Here is a 26804-nt window from a genome sequence, read left to right on the forward strand (position 1 = left end):
CCCCCCCCCCCCCCCCCCCCCCCCCATTTATTTTCTTCTTCCTCTCTCTCTCTCTTGAGAGGGGCCCCTTGACCCATCCCATAGCCTAATTTGGTCCTTTATTTTCCTGGTTATTATCCCCCCCATAATTTTGTACCTGGTTATAGAAAAAGATGGAAAAGTTTTCCACAATTATTGGACACACAATGATTTTATTTTTGTCCCTTTTTGTCTATTTTTCCTCTTAATAGTTCATGTGACCAATTTCAAATCTACTCTATTATGCATTGTTTTTAGGTTATCTTGCCTTATGCAAAGATCTGACCACTTGTATTGCTCATTATTGTATATATTTTCCACAATTGTATGCTCTTTTGTATATTGTACTAGTGGAATTGGTAAAAGTAAATATATGCATAAAGCATTTACATCTGCAGTGAGTATGTTTTTGTCTCTCACCTGTGAGTCTGATGTTGTCTGGTGACAGATTACTTTTGGTCTTTGAGATATCTTTGTGAGAAGCCAAAAAAAGGACTACTTCACCCTTCTCATTTTTTATCGGAACTATATCAAGGAGGCACCAGAATGAACCACCTGCAAAGAGAAAAAAACATTCCTTAAATATAAAAATGCAAACCAATACATGGACGTCATGTACAACCTTAGAGCTCAAAGAAATACTTAAACCATAATCAAAATACAATTTTTACATTGTGAAATACACTGCCTCCCCTTACCCCCCTCAAAAAAGTCACAAACTCTCATATTTTGCTGGACCGCCTTCGCCTTTAGCTTTGATCATGGCATGCATTCACCGTGGCATTGTTTCGATAAGCTTATGCAATATCACAACATTTATTTTCATCCGGAGCATTAATTTTTCACCAAGATGTTGTAGTGATAATGGAAGAGTCAGAACACTGTGTAAAGTCTTCTCCAGCACATCGCAAAGATTCTCAGTGGGATTAAGGTCTTGACGCTGTGGTGGCCAATCCATGTGTGAAAATGATGTCTCATGCTCCTTGAACCACTCTTTCACAATTTGAGTCCAATGAATCCTGGCGTTGTCATCTTGGAATATGCCCAATGTGCCATCAGGGAAGAAAAAATCACTTGATGGAAAAACCTGGTCATTCAGTATATTCCGGTAGACAGCTGACCTCATGTTTTGGGGGACGTTGATGAACCTAGTAATTATCCAATGGAAGGTTTCTACCTATTTGCTTAGCTAAACTCAGGTAGTGAGGTTTTATTTTTGGCCAGGCACTGTATAAATGTATATACAGGCACATTTTTTAACTTTTAGTTCAGGATAGTTCTGTGCTTACTGCTGTTCATGACCCAGGTGGACAGATATACCCCATGAGCTCTGCTATGAGCTGTATCTCCTGGTTTCTCTGTCTAAGATGCATTTTATATACATTTGAAGGTAGAAAATGATGGTGTTGCTGGCTACTTGTGGGTTTTCTAAAGGAGTATATAGAAGATACAACAGGAAGCTCACAGCAAACCCTTTAATATCACCACATGATGATTAGTGTGCTTTCCCTGTTTGGAGCACAAACAGCAAAAAAGTTCTGAAAGTGGGTTCACTTCAGGCTAATCATACATAGACAGGAAATACTACACAATGCAAACATTTCCAGAGTAATCAAGAGATATTGTCCTTGTGTATGGAGTGTGAATGATCATATCACCATGGAAATCAGCCTCAGACCTGCTCATTATTAATAGGCGAGATAGATTGTTAGTCTGGGATCATATACTCTACACTTCTGCTAAAGAAAAGCTTGAATCTTTTCATATATAACCCCACTTGAGGTCCAGACCTGCCGCCAGAATTCTGGTATTTTGTAAATGGTGCAGTTTTTTAAATAACACGCAGTCCGACTAGCCAAAAGGCACCTCGGCAAGAGAGTATAAGCACAAATGTGGATTAGAGAGATGATCACAGAGATGAGCATAAAAGAGTTTTCCTTTCGCATAATGCAATAGAGATCAACTCACAGCAGATTTTAGGTATCTTCTGCTGAATTAGTGATTCCAAAAAAAAGTATTTGGTGCCCGTTCTGTTGCAGAAGAGCTACTGTATGTAGCTTCTAGTATGTGGGAGCAAAAAATGCTGATGGAATTAATTTAATGTTGTCCTACATTCAATAAGCAATGCATTTTTTCTCTATCCTTGTAACGTATTCAGTCAGTATTCACTACTATTATTTGGACTGTTTCTTTATACATAGATATTTTTTCATCTCTGTTTACCTCTTTTTTTTATTCAAAAACTATTTTTCTGTTCTGACTAAAGACAAGTTATGATGGTTAACCGTTTGCTTCTACAGCCTCTTCCTTTTCTGTGCAACTGGTTGATCACATTAGTGTCCCTAACATTATATGGCACACGGGTACATATTTTATGAAAAATTCTTTCTCCATATGCTCACTACCCCATCTCCTGACACATGCCTGAACTCTGATAGTACAACTTAAAATATTTTCCATTGCCTACAACATCATACTGTAGCTGAGATATTTAGTGACACAGCACGTGTGAATTGTTGCCAATCCTTTCCTCTTTGCATCCTTTCTCATTTCAGCATCCTGGTCAAGCACTCCCACTATCAACCTCGTTTTAAATTTCTGTAGGTGTGCAGAAGATAATGGGAATTCAATATACAGAAGCATAAGGGCTATTAATACATTTTCTTTTTCTGCCAAATCTTCTCATAGATAACAAAGTGACATTTATCTTTTCTAGTCTAGTGTGGCAGTGAATGGCAATGCTACTATGTTGTGTGGCAAAATGGTCACTCAGGACTCCCAGCAAGAAGGGCTGAGCGGTTCCAGGAAAGTACTTTTACCAGGAAAGAGCTGGCTTTACAAGTTTCTGGGTTTCCTGGATTATAGTTGGGATCCTGGAGGCAGGAGATTTCTAAGAGAACTGGGAGGGAATAAATCACCATTCCTGGGTCCGGGCTTTAGTGGTGACCAGCACCAAATGATGGTGCAGGTTCAGGTTCTGGGTTCCAGTTGGAAGACAAGGGAGGTATCTGTCCAGGAGTCAAGAGGACTCCATCCTGGAACCAGCCTATGTGGCACGGCAGCTGGATACAGCCTGTGTGGGAAAGGTTTTTAGTGATAACCTGAAGTCTGGGAAACTTGGAAAAACATTATTTGGCTGTACATTATGTTTGAAGACCCCTGCGAGGGAAAAACCTGTGTGGACTTTTATGTTTGAATTAATAAAAGTGGGCAAAGAAGCCCTTAGAAAGACGTGGTACGCTAGTGGACTCTGTCCTTAAAGTGCTACCATTGGAAGCTACATAACTCACTGTGCCTAAGGTAATAAATCACAGACAGACAACTATTCAAAACTTTCTCTACACTTGGTTCCTGTAAAACATTACTGTTTAGAACTTGAATTCTGTGTCTCAGAACACAGTGGGTGCAAATATGGTCATTAGTTATAGACATTTCCATTTAATCAATCTTCAATAACTTCATAACACTCCGTCTTACTTACTAATGCATTTCAGTCACAGCAGAACAAATTTCTAAAAGTCAGCTTCCTCTTAGCTATGAAATTTGGAAAGCTGCTGGATATCAGTACATTTTATGTTCTCTCTAGAATAATATATATCTAACAACCACATTCCATTTTTTTCAGTTTCCCTGTGTATCATAATACTGAATAGCATTGTGTACTATTTTCTTTTATTCTAAAGGTAACATACAGTAAATGAAAGGTCCATATTACAACACCGTGTTTTGGATTACTGAAGCCCCTTGATGGTACAGCTGTGCGAACTTCTTCTGGCCTCTTTTTTGAGATGAAAGACATAGCGAAATGGGCACCGAAGGGGTTAAAATGTCAAAAGGTTTTTAAGCTATTTTTAATGCTGTCTAAATTACTTATGATGGATGCTGCTTCTTGATTTTTAAAAGCTTTAGTTTTCTGCAGAATCAGCTGCTCCCTGGAGCAGTGGTCCTAATATCCTGTGGCTCCTTTCCCTTGCAGGGTCCTATGGAGTCTCCCTTGTGTATGCTAGAAAGCTGTGTGTGTCTCCGCAAACACACAGACACAGCAAGGGAAGCCACTCCCCTGCTTCCTATTTTTCCCTTCTCCAGACTAGTAGATGGAGACTACTGTGTCCTTTGGTTTTGTACTCAACAGGAAGTTCAGGGAAGCCGAGCCCAGAGAGTTGGAGTCAACCGTTTGGAAACATGAAGACTGTAAATGATTGGGCAAAAATGTAAATATGTTCCTGGGCAATGTATATTTGTTTGTTTGAGAGTTTATAACTACTAAGAGACTACTAAGCTTGTTACAGTGTAGTGCATGGTAGGGTGGAGCCTATAGCTGTACTCAAGGTGACACCTACAAACAAAAACATTCCCCTTGGGCTGCCTAGCTGTTAGGTAGATCCTTGTATATAAAGATTTTCTTACTTAACTGCAAAAATTGCATATCTGTTCCAAATCAGTGATTTAGAAAGTACTGAAGTTAGCATTTTTATAAGGAGTGTGATATAATGCGATGTAGTGTATCATGATAGGGTTGGGAATCGTTGTCCTATATTACATTATGACATGGTGCTGTTGGAATGTTTAAAAGGCTGTTTTATTTCATTATATAACAATATCGATTGATGGATCTTCTTGTCCCACTTTTTTGTATAATATCATGAGTGATGTAACTTGTGAATGAAGTTATTTTAAGAGGCTCCACCTGCGATGATGATATGTGTGTTTATATAAAGATTCCTCTTGGGACCGCCCAGGAGCAGTAAAGTACAACCATTGTACAGGTACAATAGTCTTTCCATCCTGGGAATGTTGTGAGTTCCTCCCAGCTACCTTCTGGGAAGACTAAAGCTACCCACACACCTTACAATTTATCTGCAGAGTTTCTGTGATCAGATGGAAAAGGTGCAACAGATTCCTCCATCTGCACTTAACTGTGTGGATGGAGTAATCTCCACCTGGGCCAATCTGTTGCACTTTTTCCATCTGACCACAGAAAATCTGCAGATAAATTGTAAGGTGTGTGGGCACCTTAAGTCACCAGTGACTTCCAGGCAGCTCCCCACAGCTGAAATTTTAATCGATCTTGTTTATTTCTACATAGATTTTATTTTGCAGAAATCACTGTCCAAATCTCATGTGTGCAGGAGGCAAATACATTTAAATGAATTAGTTAACAAAATCCAGGGTGCAGATGGGAGGGAAGCTCTAAAGCCATGAGTTGGATATTGCAAATGACTGATGGTTTTCTCTACCCCCATGTGACAGCATTTGGTGCCTAAGTGGATAACCAGCAAGTACTAGGGCTCTTCACTCCCCAGGACTAAGTGGAGCAGTAGGGGGATGCAGAATATCTAAGTACATGCAGCTGGGGAGCAAAGAACAGGTCCACTTTAACTCATATATATAAAACGAAATTGGAAGACAATACATCCCTTAACAGAAAAAATCCAAAAACTGAAATTTATTTTAAAACATTACTCAATATAATACTTTTAGCCCTTGTAAAAAAAGTAAGGTGTTTCTTTTTGGTAGTAAATCTTCAAGCATGCCCTGAAAAAATCTAAATATAGATAACATTAAGTGAAAGGAAATCTGATTAGATAAAACTGCAGCTTCCCTGAAGAATTGTCCAAAGCTTACACTGATGGAGAATGTGTATCTTTAACTATGGGATTTTAAGCATGTGTATGCACATAGTAAAAGGTTTTGCCTGGAGTTATTCCTAAATTTAGGTAAATATGACAGCTTTATCTCAGACATTGCACTATAAATAATAGTACTACAAGTATATAGTTTGGTCAAGTATAGTTTAGCAAGTATTTCGTTTTATTAATTGGCTTACAGAGAATATGCGGTGTTAATAAAATTTCCTAAAAAACACCAACTCATTCTTGCCATCTTTAATTTTAAAAAAATGGTCCCACTTCAATCAGCACCAGGGGCTAGCAATTTTGCATGTTACTACAAATGTTAAGCAAATGGAATGCTAATTTAGTCGGATGGAGAATCAACCTCATGCAAATAAGGATTTTAGATCTCATGGGTGAAAGAAGTACATATTTAACAGACTTTATATTTTCCTCTGTCAGTTTTATTAAATATATGCAGATATAGGCTTAAATTTAATGCCAGTGTATTCAAGTGAGTTGAAAGCATAAAACCTAAAGAAACTGACATTGCAACGTTGAAATGTTACATTGTGTAACTATCATCTGTGGGATTTATAAAAAGCTGCAAAGCAGTGAGCTATGGTAACGATGCCCAATATTTTGGAAAATAGCAAAGTACATGGTTTTTTAACCTTAATGAGTCATTGAAGTGCTTCCATCAGAGTGTTTCCAAACAGAGTAGCTATGAATCATTACACATGAGTGAGAGTTGTTCACTTTTCCACATTTCTTTCTGAGCTAGCACCCAACAAATGCACCAATACACACTTGTCTCATTTGCAATTTTTTATAGCATACTAGAGATTTCCTAAAATAGAAGGTTTTCTAAATTTTCCACTTCCATAACAAATTCCTCAACAATGTACTCTTCATCTTTAGGATAGTGAGTGGAGCCATGCAAATAATTCCTTTTTACCTCAAGGCCTCTGTAAATCCAGAACTGCTGTTTTTTTTAAACACAGATACAACCTAATATATTTATATAGTTGTTAAAGACTTGTTGGCCATCATCAGAGCAGTCAGGGCCGGATTTGGCACAAGGCCCGACCACGGGGTGGCAGGGAGCAGAGGGGCGGCAAGGGTGTGGAACCTCACGACGCCCGGGGGAATGCGGTTCCGGGCGCCGGACGGTAAGTTGTTTTTCCAGCAAGGAAGTCATTTGTTTGTTTACAAGTCATCTCAACGATGTCACCAAGATCACTTGTAATAACAGTGCAAGTCTCGCCTCCGTGCCTACTTCTCTCCTTAGTGGCTCTGCCCTCCCGGCTCCGTCCTCCCCTGCCGCTATCACAGCTATCACAGCGGTCACAGGAGTTCCAGCACAGTACTGTGCTAGAACTCCTGTATTGAAGGTGACAGGTTCTATAAAGAGAACCTGTCACCTCCAATGCTATCACACAGGGGCTTGTCAACTCCTGTGTGATAGAAGTAAAAAAAATAAAAAAAAGTGATAACAAATAATTAAATGAATACAAATAAAAAAAGTTAAAAATATTAAGAAATACTAATTAAAATAAAAAAGTGATTAAAAAGTAAAAAATTCCCTGGGACAACTGGAGATGCCAGAGGAGTAAACACCTGTTTAGCTGCTGCACTAATAGGTGGAGAGACTACTTGGTTGTACGCAGGTCGGGTAATACCCTAGTATTAAGTGTCAGTCGAATACTGTTTTGCTGATGTGAACACTGCCTTGGTTGAATTACCTTGTATCATCATTGCAAGCATGAGATGTGTACATGAGTATTGTCTTTGTCTTTTGTTTTTGTTTTACTTTATCCATCTGTTGGTGGAATGAAAACTAATAAAAAAACGTTTAAAAAAAAAAAAGTAAAAAATAATAATAACATTTTTTAAAAAATATAAAAAAAGTAAAAGATAAGATAAATAAAACATTTTAAAAAGTAAAACATTAATAACAATAAAAAAAATTAAAAAGTGATACAAAAGTTAAAACAATAAAGAAGTAAGTATATCTTTGTAATTGTTGCTCCAAAACTAAAACAAGCGCTTAATCCTTGCAGTGAGGGTTTAGCCCCACTGCAAGGCTTAAGATCATTTTTCCAGAGAGTTCTTCTATAAGAGGTCTCTCCTGATCTTTATCAGTATATTTTTTTTAAAGAAATCAGTGAATACTTTCCTAATTTCCTGGTGTGGACCTGGGTGTGGTTTTTACCCCCAGGATGCTGAAGGTATACTATACTTTGCACATAAGTCCTCCATCTCCAACAGATTTCAAGATGCAGGGTATACATTTATCACTAGATGGTATAGGGTGCCGACTCTCCTGCACAAAATGTTCCCATCAACCATCAAACAGGTGTTGGCGCTGTGCCGAATGGCCAGGTACCCTTCTTCATGTATTCTGGGAGTGTCCCAAAATACGTCCTTTCTGGCGGCAGGTGACTGACCTCATTCGCAGGATCACGGATAGTGGCCTAGCACTGGGGCCTGCCTCCTGCACCTAACTTCCCATTCAATTAGATCATACAAGAAATCTTTGGTGATCCACCTGGTGAATGCAGCTAGGCATGTGTACCTGCTCATTGGAAATCATCCTCGCCACCAACGGTGGCAGGAATTGGAGGTATCTAGAGTAAACTAATAGTTTGGTTTAATGTTGCTATGCTTATATGCAAAAAAAAAAAAGTAACTGCTTGGGATCGGAGAGAATGTGCCAGTTTTAGACTATGTTATTTGCCAATAATTGGTGACAATAGATGATGTCTATACGCATGTTTTGATGAGCATATTTGTTTGGATTTTCGTATTTTTGTCTTGATGTTATGATCCTAATTGTGTAATTATCACAGCTGTTTCTCTTGCTGTTCCTGAGTTGTTTATAAATAAAGAATTTCCTGGTGTGTTGATTATAAATCTTTTCTTTGGGGACAAACTTAAGAAAAAAATACCTCTGTGATTGTGTTTGACGTTTGCCCTTATTAGATGTTCACCAGACTCTTTTAAACTCCTTGCGTGCTGTGGTTCCATCTCCCAGTAGCTATGTCACTACAGGTCACATTAATGATGTTGCAGCTGATGGAAGGTATCACAGCTTGCAGTGGGGTACAGGATCTGACACTCCCAGAATATTCGGATGCCAGTGTCTGTACGAGTGCTAGAAATCGAAAACTGAACTTGCAGCCTGCAAGAAAGGTAAGTATTTTTCTTCTTCTTTGCTTTTTTTCTATTAAACCTGAATGGGGATCATGAGCTGACAAAGACTGTTGATCTCTGGGACAGCAGATAATATCTGCATAAATGAGAAATAAGCTCACGTTTTTGCTATATTAGACAAAACACATTATTCATATTGATGACAAGTTATACATGCATTTTGGCTTCTAATAAAAATTAAGAACATCCCTAAAGTTACATGATGAGTGAACAGAATAGCCTTTTCCAAAAGAGTTATGTGATAAACATTTATTTGATGCTTTCAGAAAAGACAGTATTTCAGATAATAATAGAGGAGCAAACTTAGTTACAGTATAATGCAGCACTCAAGAAAAAGAATTCAGCAAGTTTATGTGCATAGTGTGACTAATAGGTTTTCTGAGCTCTTGACTACTCTTCATTAACAAGCCTCTGTCTACTCCGCAGTAAAAATATATCTTTCTCATTGAAATCGTGTTTCTGCATTCTTTCATCCAGTCTTGTGATATCACATTTCAGGTTTTTTACTCCTTTTGATCTTCGAGAAGTCTTCATAACCTTTAGTGCACACTTCCATATAATCCTTACACTTAGCAAACATACTGGAAAAGGAATCCATTTACTAAGCTGCAATACTAATTGTGTATTTCTCAGGGACAACCATTGGCAAAGGTAAAAGTAAGTAAAACAGAGGTTCCAGAATCAGGTTCAATAGTATTTGGAGCCTGTATAATTAGACTCTCAGCAAAGAGCTAATTCCACATTTGCAAAACATATGTGAACTGTCTTACTTGTTAAACGAATTGTTATTTCGGCTCATGCAGGCCTGTCCCCCATGTAACCGCCAGATAACATAACCAGGTGGATGACCTCATTTTTTTCCCACTTCAGTAAAGAAATAGCACTTATTCACAGACCTAGCCGCTGCTGAATAGTCAATTAAAAAACATCACAATATTGTTAGGATCATCATTCTATTCATTTTGTGACTCTAGTAAGTAGACATGTGCACCGGTAAAAAAATTGTTTCGTTTTGATTCGGATTTTGCGTTATTTAGTTTTTCCGGATCCGGGTCTGAAAGTCAATTCATTTCGAGATTCGGATGAAATTCGTTAGCGGTAGTCTGCATGAATTGTCGTTCCGTTCGTTCGTTGCAGCAAAGTGAGATTTGAGAAAAAAATATATATATATTTTTCAGTCTGCTGAAGAAGGGAAAAAAAAGCATGAGGTTCTCCCCCAATTCATCCAATTCATAACAGACCCTTTAGGTCTGGAAGGAATGTTAGGAGGGACCCAACCAAGTTAAAACAAAAAAAGTGCGTGGGGTTCCCCCATAATCCATAATAGGCCCTTTAGGCCTACCAGAGTAGGGGTTTTAAGGGGGAACCCCAGCCCCAAAAAATGGGAACAAAAAATGTGGGGTCCCCCTAACATTCCTACCAGACCCTTGATCCGAGCACATGCCCGGCAGGGCAGGAGGGGCGATCGAGCCAGATGCCACCCCCCACCTTGTGAATGAGTAAGGGGTACCCCTACTCATTCACTAAAGGGTCACATTCAAAGTGAATAAACAAACCACACTTTTAGAAAAAAATCCTTTAATTAAAAAAAAAAGAGTCAATTTTTAACTATTCCCTTTAATGAAAAAAATGGCTCCATCGATGTAATCCAGCGTCAATTATGATGCACGATGTCCGCCCACCCACCGAAATAAAAAAAGTCCCGCCGCACGATGACCGTCCCAACCCGACGAAAACTCGCTGCAAAATGATATCTCCTGCTAATGACATCCTCCTGTGATCTTCCGAAAGCAATTTGGGTCTGTGAGCAGAGGTGTCATAATACTTTTCATATGCAACGAGCGAACAAAACAACAATTTGTAAGGACTACTGCTAACAAATGTTGGTTTCGGAAATTCGGATTAGTTTGCATTCGTTATATCTGTAATTCGGAATTCGGATACATCTGAATTTCGATTAGGAATGAAACGAATCGCACATGTCTACTTGTAAGCAAGGCCTCTGTATTGACACAATAGAACTTGTCCATCTCCCTCTCCTCCTGGCAATTTACGAAACATTCTTTACTATACAGTGTTATCCCCTGCACCTCACAGTATGAAACATAGCTGTTTCCATGGCTGCCTTATACACTTTGCTTAACTTTCCTCTACCAGTGTAGGGAAAATATGCCACCCTAGCTCCTGCTCCTTGTTCATTTTACAACAACAGCACATTCTATCTTCATACTGCATTAGGGCAAAGGCAATTCAGAGCTGTCATCCATGTTGACAGTTCCCCAATGTTCTTAGTACTTAGTACTAGTGTGGTGTATGTCAGTAAACCTTATTGGCACTGGCAAGGAAAGTTTGCCTTTACTCCAATGGGACTCCTCACATTTATGTCCTTGAGCAAAAATGTTCACCCCTCTCAAGATATGTTTTACAGGGTGTTACATAGGCCATTACACATGGGGAAGTTCAACTAATGCAACACACCGATAGACATTTGTATTCTTTAATTTTTTTTTCTTCTTTCAGATCTTGACTCACCTTTTCTTGGACTGGCGCTACAACTGAAAAAAATAACTAGCATAACCATCCCACATGACATTCCCATAGGTTTCCCTTGCACAGAGTCGCATCATTTATTAATTTTCTTGTCAGTTAGTAGTTGGAAGGAAGCAAAGGTTTAGGACCACTGCGAAAATGCTTAGATTTCATTGTTCATTTGTATTCTACCTCTGTTGCAGTTTGTGATATGATGGATAGAATAAAAAATAATGAAAGATATTGGGTAGAGTAACTGATGTGCCATAGGTCTAGGAGGATTTTTAGTCATTTGGATAACTAGTCGTAGTAAGTTAAGATTTGCTGTACGACTTATGGTCTTTTTGCCCCTTTCCCTCAGAGAACTGGGCAGCATTGTAGTTACTTTACACTTACGGTACCACGAGAGAGCTGATCTGCAAGTTTCTGAAGGGTTAAGCGATACTTTCACCAAAATAGACATATAAGCATTTCATATTAACCCCTTCATGACTGAGGGCTTTTTTTTTTTTGCACCCATGTTATATTCCACATTTTAGGCCTGAAAATTACTTAAAACCCCCACACATTATATATTTTCTGAATGCCAAGACCCTATACAATATAATGGTGGTAGTTGCAAATTTTTAATATGATAGTGCCTGTCACATGTCAGTTTTAATAAAAACATGAGCAACTAGTAAAAGTGTTTCCTTGAAAGTGTGCAATTACTGCATAATCTAATTCAGCAATTACTACTGTGAAACAATAGATGCTTATTGCGTCACGAACCACAACAGCATATTTACTATATCATGCATAACCTAACAACAATCACGATCTGGTAAAGTTAATACTTTATTTATAATTCAAAAAAACTTTATTTAAAGGTCTGTACTCATACAGCAAACATAAAATGCAAAATAGTAAAAAAAAAACCTTAACTCCGATAGAGAGAAGCTTGAGCGGTTTCTGTTCTCCGATTATTGGGAGGATGATGATTCAGGTGGAGTATCAATTCCAATATCCTGAAAGCATTTGTGAAGCTCTTTTGGGGTAGATTTTTGATACTGGTGGTCCCGGAAGGTGAAAAACAACTTAAAGGAGAAACCCCAGTGGTAATTAACATTGTAGGTCTGTAAGATCTTTAAATAAGGCTTTAGATTCCACATCTTAAGGATAGTAGAGGTAGCTAAGTCAGCAAATAACTGCAAAGAATGGTTCTGGAAAGGGGGCTCTTGTTTCTCCGAAGCAGTTTGGAGCAAACGCTCACGAATGCAAAAGTGAAATTTAATGATAACATCCCTGGGAAGGCCATCTAACTGTTCACAGGACAGAGTCCAGTGAATCCAGTATTATTCCAAGTGGTCTGGTTCCTGAGAAAAAGCTGTGAGAGTACCCTGCAAACGTAAAGCTGACTTAAGCCTGTGACCCGAGATTATCACGGGGGGCTTCGTTCTTCGGTAGTGTTGGGCTGGATGTTCGAGTTGAATGTGAGTTTGTGTGTTCGGCTGTCTGTTCGACCGCTGAACGCCCCACAAGGCAATGCGCCTTGTGAAGCCCTAATTGGCTAAAGGCTTGCATCTGACCACAGGTCAGGTGCATGACTTTGCCCATTCAGGGCTCAGTACTCTGTAAGAGCCATGATTGGCAAAGTCATAATGACTTTGCCCAATCATGGCTCACCTGTCAGATGACGTAAAACTACACAGTTGCGCGGAGCTAGCTGTCACCGCTAGCTTCGCCCAATTGTTTATGTTTTGCCGGCATCTGTCAAAATGCCATCATGCGGTGGGTGTTTGTCGTGAGCGGACGTGACTGCGGTCGGTGTTTTTTAAAATTATTATTTCTATTTACTTTTAATTGTTTAATTTTTTATTTCGTCGAGTCGTCGTCGTGGACAACACTGGACGTCGTGATTGACCCTGGATTACGTCGGTGGATCCATTTTGTTTTTTTTTAGAAAACAAATTTAATAAAAGACATGTCTTTTGTTTTTTTTTCCAAAGAAAGGATTTTTTCAGTCTGGATTTTTTATTTACAATTTTATTTAACCCTTTAGTGAATGGGCTAACAAGTACCCCTTACTCATTCACAAGGGGGGGGGGCGGCATCAGGGTGCCCCTTTATTAAAGTGGTACCCTGATGTAAATAAGCCCCCCGCCCGAACCCCCACAACCAACACCCCGGGGCTTGTACAAAGAGGCCCTTGTCCCCATCGGCAAAGGGACAAAGTACTTATCCAGGGACAACCCTGGAAAAGAACCCTCCCAGTATCGAGGGCATGTGGCCTGGTATGGAAGGGGGCTGGGCGCTCGCTCGTCCCCCCCCTTTACGGCCCTGCCAGGCTTATGCTCAGATCAAGGGCAGGGTACGGAATTTTAGGGGGTACCCCACATTTTTTCACCCCATTTTTGGGGGTGGATTCCTCCTTAAAATTCCTACCAGACCTTAAGGGCCTGGTATGACTTTAAGGGGGAACCCCACACACTTTTTGTTGTTGTTAATTTTACATGGGGTCCCTCCTAAATATTCCTACCAGACCTTAAGGGTGTGGTATGACTTTTGGGATGAACCCCACACTTAAAAAAAAAAAAAATTGGTCCCTCCTAACATTCCTACCAGACCTAAAGAGACTTGTATTGTTTGGGAGGGGGAACTGCACGCTTTAAAAAAATAATTAATTTTCTTTTTCTTTAGAAATGTCAGTTTTGCTGCAGCAGGTTCTATACATCGTACAGATGCGCCACTTTACAGGCAGTTTAAGGGGACCCCCAGGCAAGATATTTAAAGGGATTTTTCATTTTTATTGTTACCCTTTAAGCAATGTTAAAATCCCTGCTCCTTTAAAAACTGTATTTTTTTTTGTTTTTTTTTTCATTGATTCATGTCCCCAGGGCAGGACCCGGATCCCCATACACCTTTTTATGGCTAATAACTTGCATATAAGGCTTTAAAATGGGGACTTTTGATTTTCAAAGTTCTACTCCGATAGACTTGCATTGAGTTCGAGTTCGAATACGAACTTTCCCCATGTTCGAAACTTCAAAGGAGGGTGTTCGGCCCATCACTATTCTCCAGATCTTCTTGTTTATTTTGCATATTTCCCAGGTCCAGTTGTAAAACTTTCCCTTCCAACATTGTCATGCCATCATCCATGCGCTGTTTGAGCGAGCAAGTGCGTTGGCCCAGAGTTTTAATTTCGCTGAACAACTCAGCCAAGAGCTTACGGGTTTCAGTTGCAGTTTTCTTGCAGACAATAGAACGGAATCGATGGACCAAGGTATCATCCATAGGATCCGGAGCAGCTAGGATCGTGGAGAGAAACTGTCCCATAATGTTGTCTAGCCAAGGCGCTGGTGAGTCACCGTAGAATAGTCGTTTGCTATCATCAGCTTCAGGAGGGTATGGCTTTATCTTGGGAGGAGAGATGGAGAAAAGAAGAGACTACTGTCTATTTTTAGAGCAAGCTTTTGCTGTTCGCTGCATAGTCCCAACACATCGGAGGAAGGGAATCACCAGAAAGCGGAGAGGAGGAGTCCATATCGATCTCTTTGGATCCATTATGCAGAAAAAGTTGCCCAGGGAGAGCAGGGCAGACTTACTACTCGTCCATGCTGGTCCTCTACATGGATGTGCCCCCATTTACCTCTGAATAGCTTAGTGACTGTTCATTCAATGTGGAATGCACTCGGAGATCTATTGCAACTATTAGTTATTTAGGACAAGTGTGAGTAGGTAAATTTGCAAAGCAAAAACATGTCTGATTGCCATGCTACACATGTGTACAGAGGTCTTCCAACATCACAAAATAAACACCAATTTAAATCTACGTCCCTTGAAAACATCCTAAATCACGGCAACTGGCAATGATAGATAAAAAGTCTTGTGCTGACATTTTTGCAGTTTTCCACATGGTTCACATAGGACATCACTTTGTTCAATATTATTGTATCCATCTGAAGAAGCAAGTGCTAATATATTCTGATATGATGTTATTTGTATATAAATGATTAGTTTTTGATTGCAGACAGTATTTAATAGATGAAGGTACTCATACCATATATAACATTATAATAGCAGACTGTAACATTGTCTGGTGGTTGGAAATGGTATTTTAAAAAAGAAGTCAGTTTCAATCCATTGTAACACAATTATGCAGCCTTCATTACTAAAAACTGTACAGACAGTGAAGAGATTGAAGTTCAAACAGATATGTAAGGAAAACACAAGTCATCAGGGATACATTTCTCGCATTGCAGTCTGTAGGTACAAAACCTTTGGATAACAAAAAAACATTCTGTTAGTATCAACTCTTTTACAAAGAACATTTTTATTTTACTGGTCCTAACCTGAATTAAAATATTGTGGCAGTGTTTAAATAAGTATATGAGATGACTGTATTGCTTCTAATGATAGGGGAAAAATTGTTTCCAACAACTACACAAAGAAAAATACAACTTATTTGCTTCAAGCACCTATAGGATGGCCCACTGTGCCTAATAATTAAATCTGAAGCTGTAAGCCAAAACATTTGACAGGATCACATTTGATTCTGGTTACACTCACAGCATCCATAATTACACATACTGTACATTGTTGCAAACAATGAAGACACCATAGGGAGTTTTCATTCCCTTAAAATTTAAGTGAAAATTGGAGATTTTGTCAAAATGTATTGGAGTCAATGGGGAAAGGGGAAATGTAGGTGGTTTTAAGGGGTCAAATATAGAAAATAAAACATTTCTAAAAACAGTACCCAAATAAAAACCACAGATACGACTTCCGGTTCCGGCGCCCATGTGATCGGCTGCAGAGAGAGAGCGCTCCTGCAGCCGCGGCCACAAATATAATTTAAAATCGGCAATACTGTCCGCTTGCACCGCCCGAGACACCACCCGAGCGGAGGGACTGACATGGACCGGTTTCTAGCGGGGGCGAGGACCCGCTCACTCTCGGTGCCGCGATCCAGCGGTTAAAACAAGGGCAACATGTGGGGACAAGATGGCGGACGCCAGCGCTCCCTCACCACAGCAGACCCCAGCCCCCATGTCACTGCAAGAAGTGATTGCAGATGAGGGGGTTTATGAGAAGATTGCGGTGGCGGTGGCAAACCTGCTCAAACCCACCATCACCACAGCAGTGGAATCGGCCATACAGCAGGGGTTAATGCAAGTCCGCAAAGACCTGTCTAACCAGGCCCGATCCCTTAAAAAGGCGGAACAAAGGATATCACTATTGGAGGAAGAAGTGCTGGAGGCTAACACCAAAGTGACGGCACTAGATGACATCTCTCAATCCCTCCTTACTAAGATAGATGACTTGGAAAACAGGTCTAGGAGGAACAACCTTCGGATCATAGGATTACCAGAATCCTACAAACGCAAGTATTGACCCGCCTGTGTTCGTCCACGTTGCCCGAGGCTTTGGGCCTCACCATGACCTGCGTGGTGGAACGTGTGCATAGATTGGGACAGCAGCAGCCTAACAGGGCGAATCCAAGGGCGGTTATTGTTCGGTATTTGAATTATGCTGACAAGTCTCTCATCATGCAAACATACCGCACCTCTCGCTCCTTGGAGGTTGAAGGCCACAAATTGTTGGTTTTTGATGATTACTCTGCAGAGGTCGCTAGAAAAAGAAAGGCTTTCAACAAGATCTGCTCCGCCCTATACCAGAGGCAAATAGGATTCTCATTGGCATACCCTGCCATCCTCCATATGGAAACTCCCACGGGCAGAAAGTGTTCCTTCCAGGATCCTACGGAAGCGGAATCCTTTTTTAACTCGCTGACTATGGACTCTGGGTCTCCCACTGGGGTGTTTGAAACCCTCAGGTCCCCTCACAAAACAACGAGGACCTCGAAACGTGGTCGGGGCACGCCGCGAAAATATAGATTCCGCTGAGCTGCAAGAGGGCGTACAAGAAGCGTCAAAAGAATCTCAGTTTTACTCTGGGGCGGGGAGTATTGCTCCAGTTTGCTAGTTTTTCCATGATGGCAGCGGCTGGCTGAGACGCAACATTCGCTCTGCCCACATTGGAAAAAAGTGGAGTCATTACAAGGATGTCTTTTATTTACTAAAGTTTACATGTTTATGGTTGTTAGTGATTTAGCTGTTAACTTTTCCCATTTTGCTAGTTGCCTTCTAGAGTACAAGTATTACTATGCACCGGTAGTGGTGGTGTCCGGGCGCACACTGCGGCTGTCTACCCCTTCCTCCACACGGACCTCCATGATGCCTGCAAACTCTGACTGGGTAAGTACGTCCTCACGGGGCACCCTCATTTACACTGCACCCACATACATGTACAGTATATACCCGCTTGTCCATGTCATCTCACCGGGGAACTTATATGAAGATAGTCTCATGGAATGTCAAGGGACTGCGTTCCCAACAAAAACGTAATATGATACTTAACACATCTGAAACACTTGAACGCGGATATAGCGTTATTGCAGGAAACCCATTTGAGGGCGGAGGATTTGGGACGCCTTAAGAAACTCTGGGCGGGGGAAGCCTTTGACTCTCCCTCAGAGGGCCGACGGGTGGGAGTGGTGATTCTACTGCATAGGAGACTCCCATATCAGGTGGTCAAGGTGGAAAGGGATGATGAGGGTCGGATGCTAACACTATATCTAAAATACTTTGAAGTGGAATTGGCGATATCTAACATATATATGCATAATTCGCCAACCGAATCTCATTTCCAACAGGTGACCTCCTGGCTAGCAAAATCTGCCAACCTGCACCACCTGGTGGGGGGGGGGGAACTTTAATTGCACTATGAATACCCTAGAGGACAGAAAGAGAACGCCCGGTGCCCCCCAAACTTCTCAATCCACGCGATTCAAGATACTCAAAGGGGATATGCGGGTATGCTACAAGCCCTATACCAACACATGTGGGAGTATGGCGCCTACTTCCCCACAGGGAGGGAGGCGTACATTAAACTGCTACCAAAGCCGGTAAAGGATCCTACCAATCCGGGTTCATACCGACCAATCTCGCTTATAAACGTGGATGCAAAGATCCACTCGAAAATACTTGCAGGCAGACTGGCAGAGGTATTGCCCTGCCTCATACACCCAGCTCAAGTAGGGTTTGTAAGGGGAAGAGCGGCGGTAATGAACCTGAGGAGGGTTATTATGGCCCTCGAACAGGCGCAGACATTTCCCACCCAAGAGTTTGCCATAGTGACTCTTGACACGGAAAAAGCGTTTGACAACGTGAATCTGGAATGGCTCTTTTTGGTCATGACTAGATTGGGAATAAACGGTAGGTTCCTTTCCCTGATACGCAAGATGTACTCCTCTCCTACAGCGAGACGTCCCCCCCACACACGTTCTATGTTTCTATCAATATGATTTATATAGCCCAACATTTGGTTAACATATGATAGATGGTGGCATTTAGACTTGGGATCTATTCTAGGCTCAAGGCCGATATACTACGATACGCATTAAAACTTACTAGCCCTAGAACACAAATGGCAGGACTTCTTGGCGCACGTGTGAGAGCCACGTACAAGCTACCATACGGACGATAAGTAAATCTCACCAATGTTTGCTTATTTCTGCTTTTATTGATAGTCTACATACTGTAATGTCCTGTGATGTATGTTATATAACCATGTTCTATGTATCTGAAAACTTTAAAATAAAGAATTTAAAAAAAAAATAATGCATCGGGCCTATGTGGCATACTTTCTTACGGCGGGAGCAAGGGAGCAACGACTCATCTCAGTGTGCCCTAAATGCGATCTCTCCCGCCCCACACTGGCTCATTGCCTATGGACGTGCTCGTCAATGGGACAGTTCTGGACAGGTGTTACCACATACATAGCTAAAGTCACGCGGTGGACACCGCAGCCGAATCCTCTGCTGTATCTGTTCAGCGCTCCTGAGTATTCCGCAGTAGACCCTCACTGTTCAACCCAAAGGGGCAGGGATTGGATGCATCTTTGCCTATTGGCGGCTCGAAGATGCATAATGAGAGCATGGAGTAAATCTTCCACCCCACCAATCTCCAGCGTCGTCACGGAATTGAGGATCTTGTTCCTGAGGGAGAAACTTGAAACTGAAATGCACTCACTACTAAGTTCTTCAAACGGTGGAAATACTTCTTGGAAGCATCGTATGATGCAACGGAATTAGCGACAATAATGAAACCCTTCAAGTACTCAAACTGGTATCTCAAGGCAAAACTGGCGGGGAGCTTGGGGGTCCTGGAAGTGCCCTGAAGCGAACTGAGGCTTCAGTGATAGTCTACGACTAGACAATAGCCCCCCTAAGAGTAGTGACCTGCATGTTATGATAGCGTACAATAACTAAAGTAAGAGTGGCAACCAGCTTGGGAATAATGGGAATGTTGGAATGTTTAAGTTTGAGATTTCTGGTACAATTGTTGGGGTTACTATAAGTAGCCTCATACTGTGTAAATTGTATGCTGTGAAAAAAAAGGCAGAGTCCCTCAGGGGCATGGCTGAGAAAACAGAATAAAGTTTGTTTAAAAAAAAACAAAAACGTAGATACAAAAAAGGGAAAGAACCCACAAATATATAACTAATTATAAATACAAATATAAGAAAGAAAGTACAAATATAAGAAATAAATAAGCTAAACTACCTTAAATATACCCCCCAAAAAAGGCCCACACCCCCTAATAAATTCATAAATAAATACATAAATAGAAAAAGTATTTTTTAAGTCACCTTAACCTTTTTAAATAAATAAGAAAAAATGTAAACTTCCTGCTTCTGTAACATGTCACCCATCGCACTCCAATCATGTCTCGTTACTAACAAAATCAGTGCTAGTGCAATGCTAGTGCTAGTCCAGCTGCCTTTAGGTTAGCAAACAGTTTGCGATGGTTTTGTTTGTATCAGTGGCTCCTGCACTGTTGTCCTGGACAGACAAACTTAAAGCCCCACTACAGTACAGTCCTTGGAGGAATCCTTACATCTCAGATATGTAAAGTGAGGTCAGCCTCTAGCATGACAAATCTTGGTGTCTAAACAACCAGTTGCTGGCTGAACACTATGGAACACTATGCTGCCGGTAAATTCTAGCTCTGCTGTTAGTTTACTATTAGTAAATTCAGTACAATTACTTTAAATGCTCTTTCATTGTGAGAAATGTAAATAATATATTTATTGGTTTTAGCAATTTAAGTTTTTCTAAAAAGTAGTTAGATTGAAAAAGGTTTTAGTTTAGTCATTGCTATAAGCAAACTACATTTTCCATACCAGTGCTTTTCAATCTACTGTCTCCTGTCCTGGATTCTTTACAAAAGAGAATGTCTAAGAGGTGCAAAAAGCTTCCCAAAATGGTTTATGTATTACATGAATGTTGTAATGTTGCATGATCAAAGTAATTTGTGGATAATATTTTTATTACTTTCTAGTTTTGGTACATCTGTGTGCAGTGCCTTAAACCTGTGAAGTCTTATTTTGGGCAATTATCTTTGAGATTTCATTGATTAGCCTTTTAGTTAGATGGGAAGGAAATTATCTTTAAAATAAATAATTATCATCAAAACTCGGACTTTAGCTCTCACTGAAAGCTAAAATATCGTCCTAGTAAAAAATATCTGCACCTTTCTCCTTTGAATTTTGTAAAAAGCTTTTTTGTAAACAGGATAAAATCTAAAAAAAATAAAATAAATCCCAGGGACTTCAAAGTATACAAAAACATGTCAAAGCAGATAAAGATTTCTTAACAGCCCAATAATTTAACAGAGCTACCTGAGGAGATAAATATATAATAATGTCCTGAACTAAGATTGCCCAGCATGTTCACCTAGTGTACCATTCAATTTTCCATTAATATATGCTTCACATTTTTCCTAAAAACTATCAATTATATATAAATTAAATTACTGAAAGAGAATGAGAAAAATCATGTCTACAAACAATCACATAAAGCTTTGTTGAAAAAAAATGCAGGTTCACTACACAATACATACTGATAGAATTTCTGGCAACATTTATTTTAAATTCCTACCTGCCCTCTATTCTGCAGATATCTCAAGCACAATTTTATTTCCTAAGTTCTGCAGGGAGAATTGGTTCAGTGCAGGGCTTGTCAGTCATTGTAGCAAACCAGCAACATGTCTGTTTGTGTTGAAATGTATTTTTTAATTTTACCACAGAGAAATATAAAATAACAAGGCATAATAGGGAGCAGTTCACATACCGACAACAAAAGCAACATCATTGCATATGTAGAGTGTAAATAGCTCATAACAATCAAGCATAAGGAAATAGGAATGATCCCTTCCCACCATTAGAGTTCTTCCAGATGGTTGCATCCAAAACTTTGATGTGTCTAGACTTAACCAGCAACATGTGTGTTTCATTCAAAGATGTGTCATGTGTAAGAAACTATTTTAAAGCTGCTATTCAATAGGTAGAGCATTTGACTCAGGTAAACATAATAACACTTGATAAATGGTAAAGCTTTTTGTTGATTTATTCATATGCCCATGTTTTTGGCCAATCAAGTGGGAATAACTCTTGAATAAAGGGAAACACTATTTTTTGGGGGGATTAAAACTCAATACCAAGGCACAGAATCCTTGGTTCTGAATAGCTGTATAGTAGCTAATTGGGTTGAAGGTAGTGACTCCTATTATTTGGACCCCCTGGAAAAGCAGCTTGTCCCATGCCGATAGGGACAAGGGCCTCTTCCCCACAACCTTGACCCTGTGGTTGTGGGGGTCTGTGGGCAGGGGGGCTCATCTGCATCTGGGTACCCCCTTTCATAAAGGGGGCACTCAGATGCCATTCCCCCTTGTGAATGAGTAAAGGGTACTCCCGAGACAAAAGACGTGCAACCGTACAGTAGAAACGGTCGCACACCTTCGATACACCTGCCGATTATCGTACGATCACGGGATTTCCCGCGCTTATCATACGATAATCGGCAGGTGTATGGACAGGGCCGGCCTTAGGCCTTTAGGCGCCCTGTGCATGAAAGCTTTACAGCGGCCCTCAGTGGCCACACCCTTTAGTGGCCACACCCCCGTAACCACATCCATTTCCCCAATATCCGCACCATTTAAAAACTCCCATTTTGTTTTGATATTTACCGATCCCCGCTCTGCCACGCACAGAGCCGCTGTCATCCTGAAACGGACAGGATGACAGCGGCTCCGATCTCCTACCCGCTCGGCCATCCTGACAGCTGCGGGCGCGGCTTCTCTCCCCCTCACCGCTCCGCCATCCTGACAGCAGGCAGCGCTCCCTCCTGCGCCCCCCCCCTGAGGGGGGGGCGGACGAGGGAGCGCTGTCATATTGGATGGCCAGCGGTGAGGGGGAGAGAAGCCGCCCCGAGGACGAGCTGTGTCGGCCGCACGGCGCCCTTGTTGCCATGGCGCCCTGTGCGGCCGCACAGCTCGCACACCCCTAAGGCAGGCCCTGTATATGGGCACCATTATACTAGGAGACAAGACCTGCCATGGGACTAATTAGCATATCTGTTGTCCCTGTGTATAACTGAAATTTAAAGTATGCAGAAAAATGTCTACAATTATTTCATCTATTCGTTCGCTCACCTTGGACTCTACATTAAGTAATCTGCATGCTGCACTTTGTCTTAATATAGATGTCTGGGATTGCTCACTGTGCTTATACAGTGCACAGTGCCAGCTATAAATCCTCTGTAAATTGGATCACGCAATCTGAGATCACAGAGGAAGTACCAGCTTTGAAAGCTTAATGAACACATGGCATTGGCAGAACACGAGGAAGGGTCAGAGACAGCTGCTGCATCAATTAATGAATGAAACCAGGTGTAGAAGGATGCAGGTTATAAAGTGAATTATTGCAGAATAACACTGAATTCCAGCTTTTCCCTTTATGTTCTTGTACCCACAGCTACTAATGCTCATAACATTTCGTGTTTAGTCTTCTATAATATGTAGACACCACATTAAAATGCAGATAGTTACATGCAACTGCAGAATACATATTTAAAGAACACCTTTCTCAAGCATAATATATATACTAAGGATCTAAGCATACTATGGGGTTTATTTGGATACTTTGGGGTCAATTTACTAAAAGCAAATAGGCTGCTCATATAGCAAACTGAATTTTGACTTTTATGGAAATGTTCTGTTAGTTTAGTGAAGGTGAAGCTCTGATGACTTCCATCATCCAATTATGTGCAAGTAAAAATACTGTTTATTTTATTTTCCTTGTACTTGGGTGGGTATTCTTTTTCCCACATTTGCTAAGCTAAGAGAAAATTCCCTGGCAAAATGACAATTTACTATGCAAAGTGAACAGGCCTTTCTCCTTTGGTAAATAAATCCCGTGAATATGTAAATATATCGACGTGTGTGCATGTGTGTACATATATATAAAATAAACTGGAGGCATTAAGTACATTTCATCTGTATCAAAAATACTTTTTGGGGAAAAATTAAACAAAAATCTGATTAACCACAGAGGAAAACAATTCACAGGCTGCTCACCCTTGTTCCAGCAGTGGTTATTAGATAGCACCTTGGCCTTCTTCCCATAGTGAAAATATAGTACTATTGTGTATGGAATGAGAATGAAGCTATGGCATCACTTAGTATTCCCACTCCAGTGTTGCTGTTTTATCCCTCCATTCACATGGGGAAGCAACAAAGAGCAAGGAAGAGGAACACAGGCATGTACCTAATGAAGGAGATGTATTGCATTTTTTGTCACGCCGTGAAAATGGAGAGCTAAGTCAAATTGCAGTGATGAATGCTCTGACCACTGGTTAATGAGTATGTAAACCCAGTGGTGTATTCTGGTTTGGGGCTGCCCTAGGCAAGGCAAAACTCGGGCGCCCCCCATACACACTAAATTTCCCCCACCCCTTCTTGTTTAATACTTTGTGAATAACCTGTCAGATGCTGGATACAGTACACACGCTGTATCCAGCTTTTGACATGTTACGCTATTAGCGTTGCAGGAAAGCTGTGGTCTCATGGGGGCTTTGCAGGATTTGTGGTGAGCTCTGCGATGTCTATGGTGGGCAGAGCCCACCACAGATCCTGCACAGCCCCCTGAGACCCTGCAAATCCCACCACAGATCCTGCACAGACCCCCTGTGGCACCCGCAGTCTGCTGGATCTGAGGGGGGCTGTGCAGGATCTGTAATGGGCTCTGCCCACCATAGACCCAGCAGAGCCCACCACAGATCCTGCAAAGTCCCCCTGAGATCCGACAAAGCCCTCCACAGGTCCTGAAGAGACCCCCTGAGACCCTGCAGTCTGCTGGATCTCAGGGGGGCTGTGCAAGATCTGTGGTAGGCTTTGCAGGCTGCAGAGCCCCCTACGAATCATGCAAAGCCCCCCACAGTTACTGCAGAGATCCCCTGAGACCCTGCAGTCTGCTGCATCTCAAGTGGGCTGTGCAAGATCTGTGGTGTACTTTGCAGGCTGCAGAGCCCCCTACGGATCATGCAAAGCCCCCCACAGTTTCTGCAGAGACCCCCTGAAACCCTGCAGTCTGCTGGATCAGGGGAGCTGTGCAAGTTCTGTGGTGGGCTTTGCGAGCTGCAGAGCCCCCTAAGGATCATGCAAAGTCCCCCACAGTTCCTGCAAAGCCCCCCTGAGACCCGGCAAAGCCCTCCACAGGTCCTGCAGAGGCCCCCTGAGACCCTGCAGTCTGCTGGATCTCAGGGGGGCTGTGCAAGATCTGTGGTGGGCTTTGCAGTCTGCAGAGCCCCCTACGGATCATGCAAAGCCCCCCACAGTTACTGCAGAGACCCCCTGGGACCCTGCAGTCTGCTGCATCTCAGGGGGGATGTGCAAGATCTGTGGTGTGCTTTGCAGGCTGCAGAGCCCCCTACGGATCATGCAAAGCCCACCACAGTTTCTGCAGAGACCCCCTGAAACCCTGCAGTCTGCTGCATCTCAGGGTGGCTGTGCAAGTTCTGTGGTGGGCTTTGCAGGCTGCAGAGCCCCCTAAGGATCATGCAAAGTCCCCCACAGTTCCTGCAAAGCCCACCAAAAAGGTATTGCACAGCCCACCTGCGACTCTTTGGTGGGCTGTGCAAAACCTATGCTGGGCTCTGCCAGCACAGTCCACCTACCTGGCACAGGAAACCCAGCCTCCTCCACTGCCTCGGCGCCAAATCGTCTCAGCTTCTTCCCCCGACTGGAGCCTGGGCAATGCTTCCCGTCTCCTCCATCGTGGGCCAGTCTCTGTCATTGCCTCCTCTGTTGCAGTCTTCGGCCCCTCGCCTCCTCCGTCTTCACCCGTCTCTTCGATCTCGGCCCCCATCTCCTCTGTGTCCGCCAACTGCTTCCTGCCGCTCCGTCTTCACTCGGCCTCTTCCATCCCCGCCCCCATCTCTGCCCCCTACCGTTCCTGTCTCCTCCTGCTCCACCGCCCGCCGCTTCCTCCCCGCAAGGCTGCCGGTTTCTGTGCAGCCTGGGAACTTTTGATCGTACACCGGCTGCCTAAATGTTTTGGGGGGCGGCATTTTTGCCACTCCCTGGGAATCTGCCTCCCGAGGCAAACGCTTTGTTTGCCTCGCGGCAGATACGCCCCTGTGTAAACCCTAACAAGAAACTTATTTTTTTGCTACCTTTTGGTGTCTTAAGCATACCATTGAAAGCATTTTATTATATGTTAAAGAAACCAACCTGTTAATCATGTCATAAATTCAGGCTGTCCTGTGTTATCTCTAAGAGGCCCCCTCTTTTTTTTATTTTCCCCTGACATACACTTCAAAAATAAATGAATGAATGAAAAAATAAATACATTTTTATTGTATATTTCCAGCTGAATTGTGCATAATCTTTTACAGCCTTATTCACCCTTTCATGCCCAGATATCATTAACCTCTAGATGCCCAGACCAAAATTAGCAATGCCAGTTTGTGTCAACTTGACTATAACTCTCTGCCTAATTTGCCCACCTAAATAACTTCTAAGGTAATTTAATACTTACATTGATACAATTTGGTTTAATTTGGAGACCCTGCTCTGGTTTTTTTAGGGATATTCAGATACCAGTGCCGATACTTGTCATTTCCATGCGAACTACCAGGGTTGCAGCATTTGCAGCTGGGACCTAGCTCTGGCGCTCCACCACTGCCCTGAAATCATTAGTCTGTATTGTTTTACAAAATCTGTCACATGAGAATAAACAAAAATGCATCAGTATTTGTATCTGTGGGTACTTGGACAAGTATCAGTACTTGTACTTGAGAAAATGGTATCGGTGCAGCACTAATTTAGATATATTTTTTTTTTTAAATCATGCGTAAAAACAGGGAAGCAAAAATCCCAGGAGCTCTGTATGCTGCTTAAAAATTATAGACAGCTGCCTCCTAACCTTTGAATTTTTCTCTAGTCTAGTCTTGGAGCTGGAAAAGTATCTGTACTTGTACCGAATACGGTACTAGGTATCTGAAAATCCCTATTTTTTTTAATATAGGAAAACAAGTAGTGAATTTTT

At 41.7% G+C, this 26804-nt stretch overlaps 1 protein-coding gene across 1 annotated transcript in view; it reads right to left on the reverse strand.

Annotated features, from left to right (window-relative positions):
• LOC108784962 (potassium voltage-gated channel subfamily H member 8-like) overlaps nucleotides 1-26804 on the reverse strand; it is a 336787-nt gene that overhangs the window by 129341 nt on the left and 180642 nt on the right. Inside the window, exon 3 of the mRNA XM_018553917.1 lies at nucleotides 439-573. Coding sequence (XP_018409419.1) covers nucleotides 439-573 — 135 coding nt within the window. The remainder of the gene's footprint in view (nucleotides 1-438; nucleotides 574-26804) is intronic.

The sequence above is a fragment of the Nanorana parkeri genome, unplaced genomic scaffold (genome assembly GCF_000935625.1).
Source record: "Nanorana parkeri isolate BGI_ZX_2015 unplaced genomic scaffold, ASM93562v1 scaffold134, whole genome shotgun sequence".
Lineage (NCBI taxonomy): Eukaryota > Metazoa > Chordata > Amphibia > Anura > Dicroglossidae > Nanorana > Nanorana parkeri.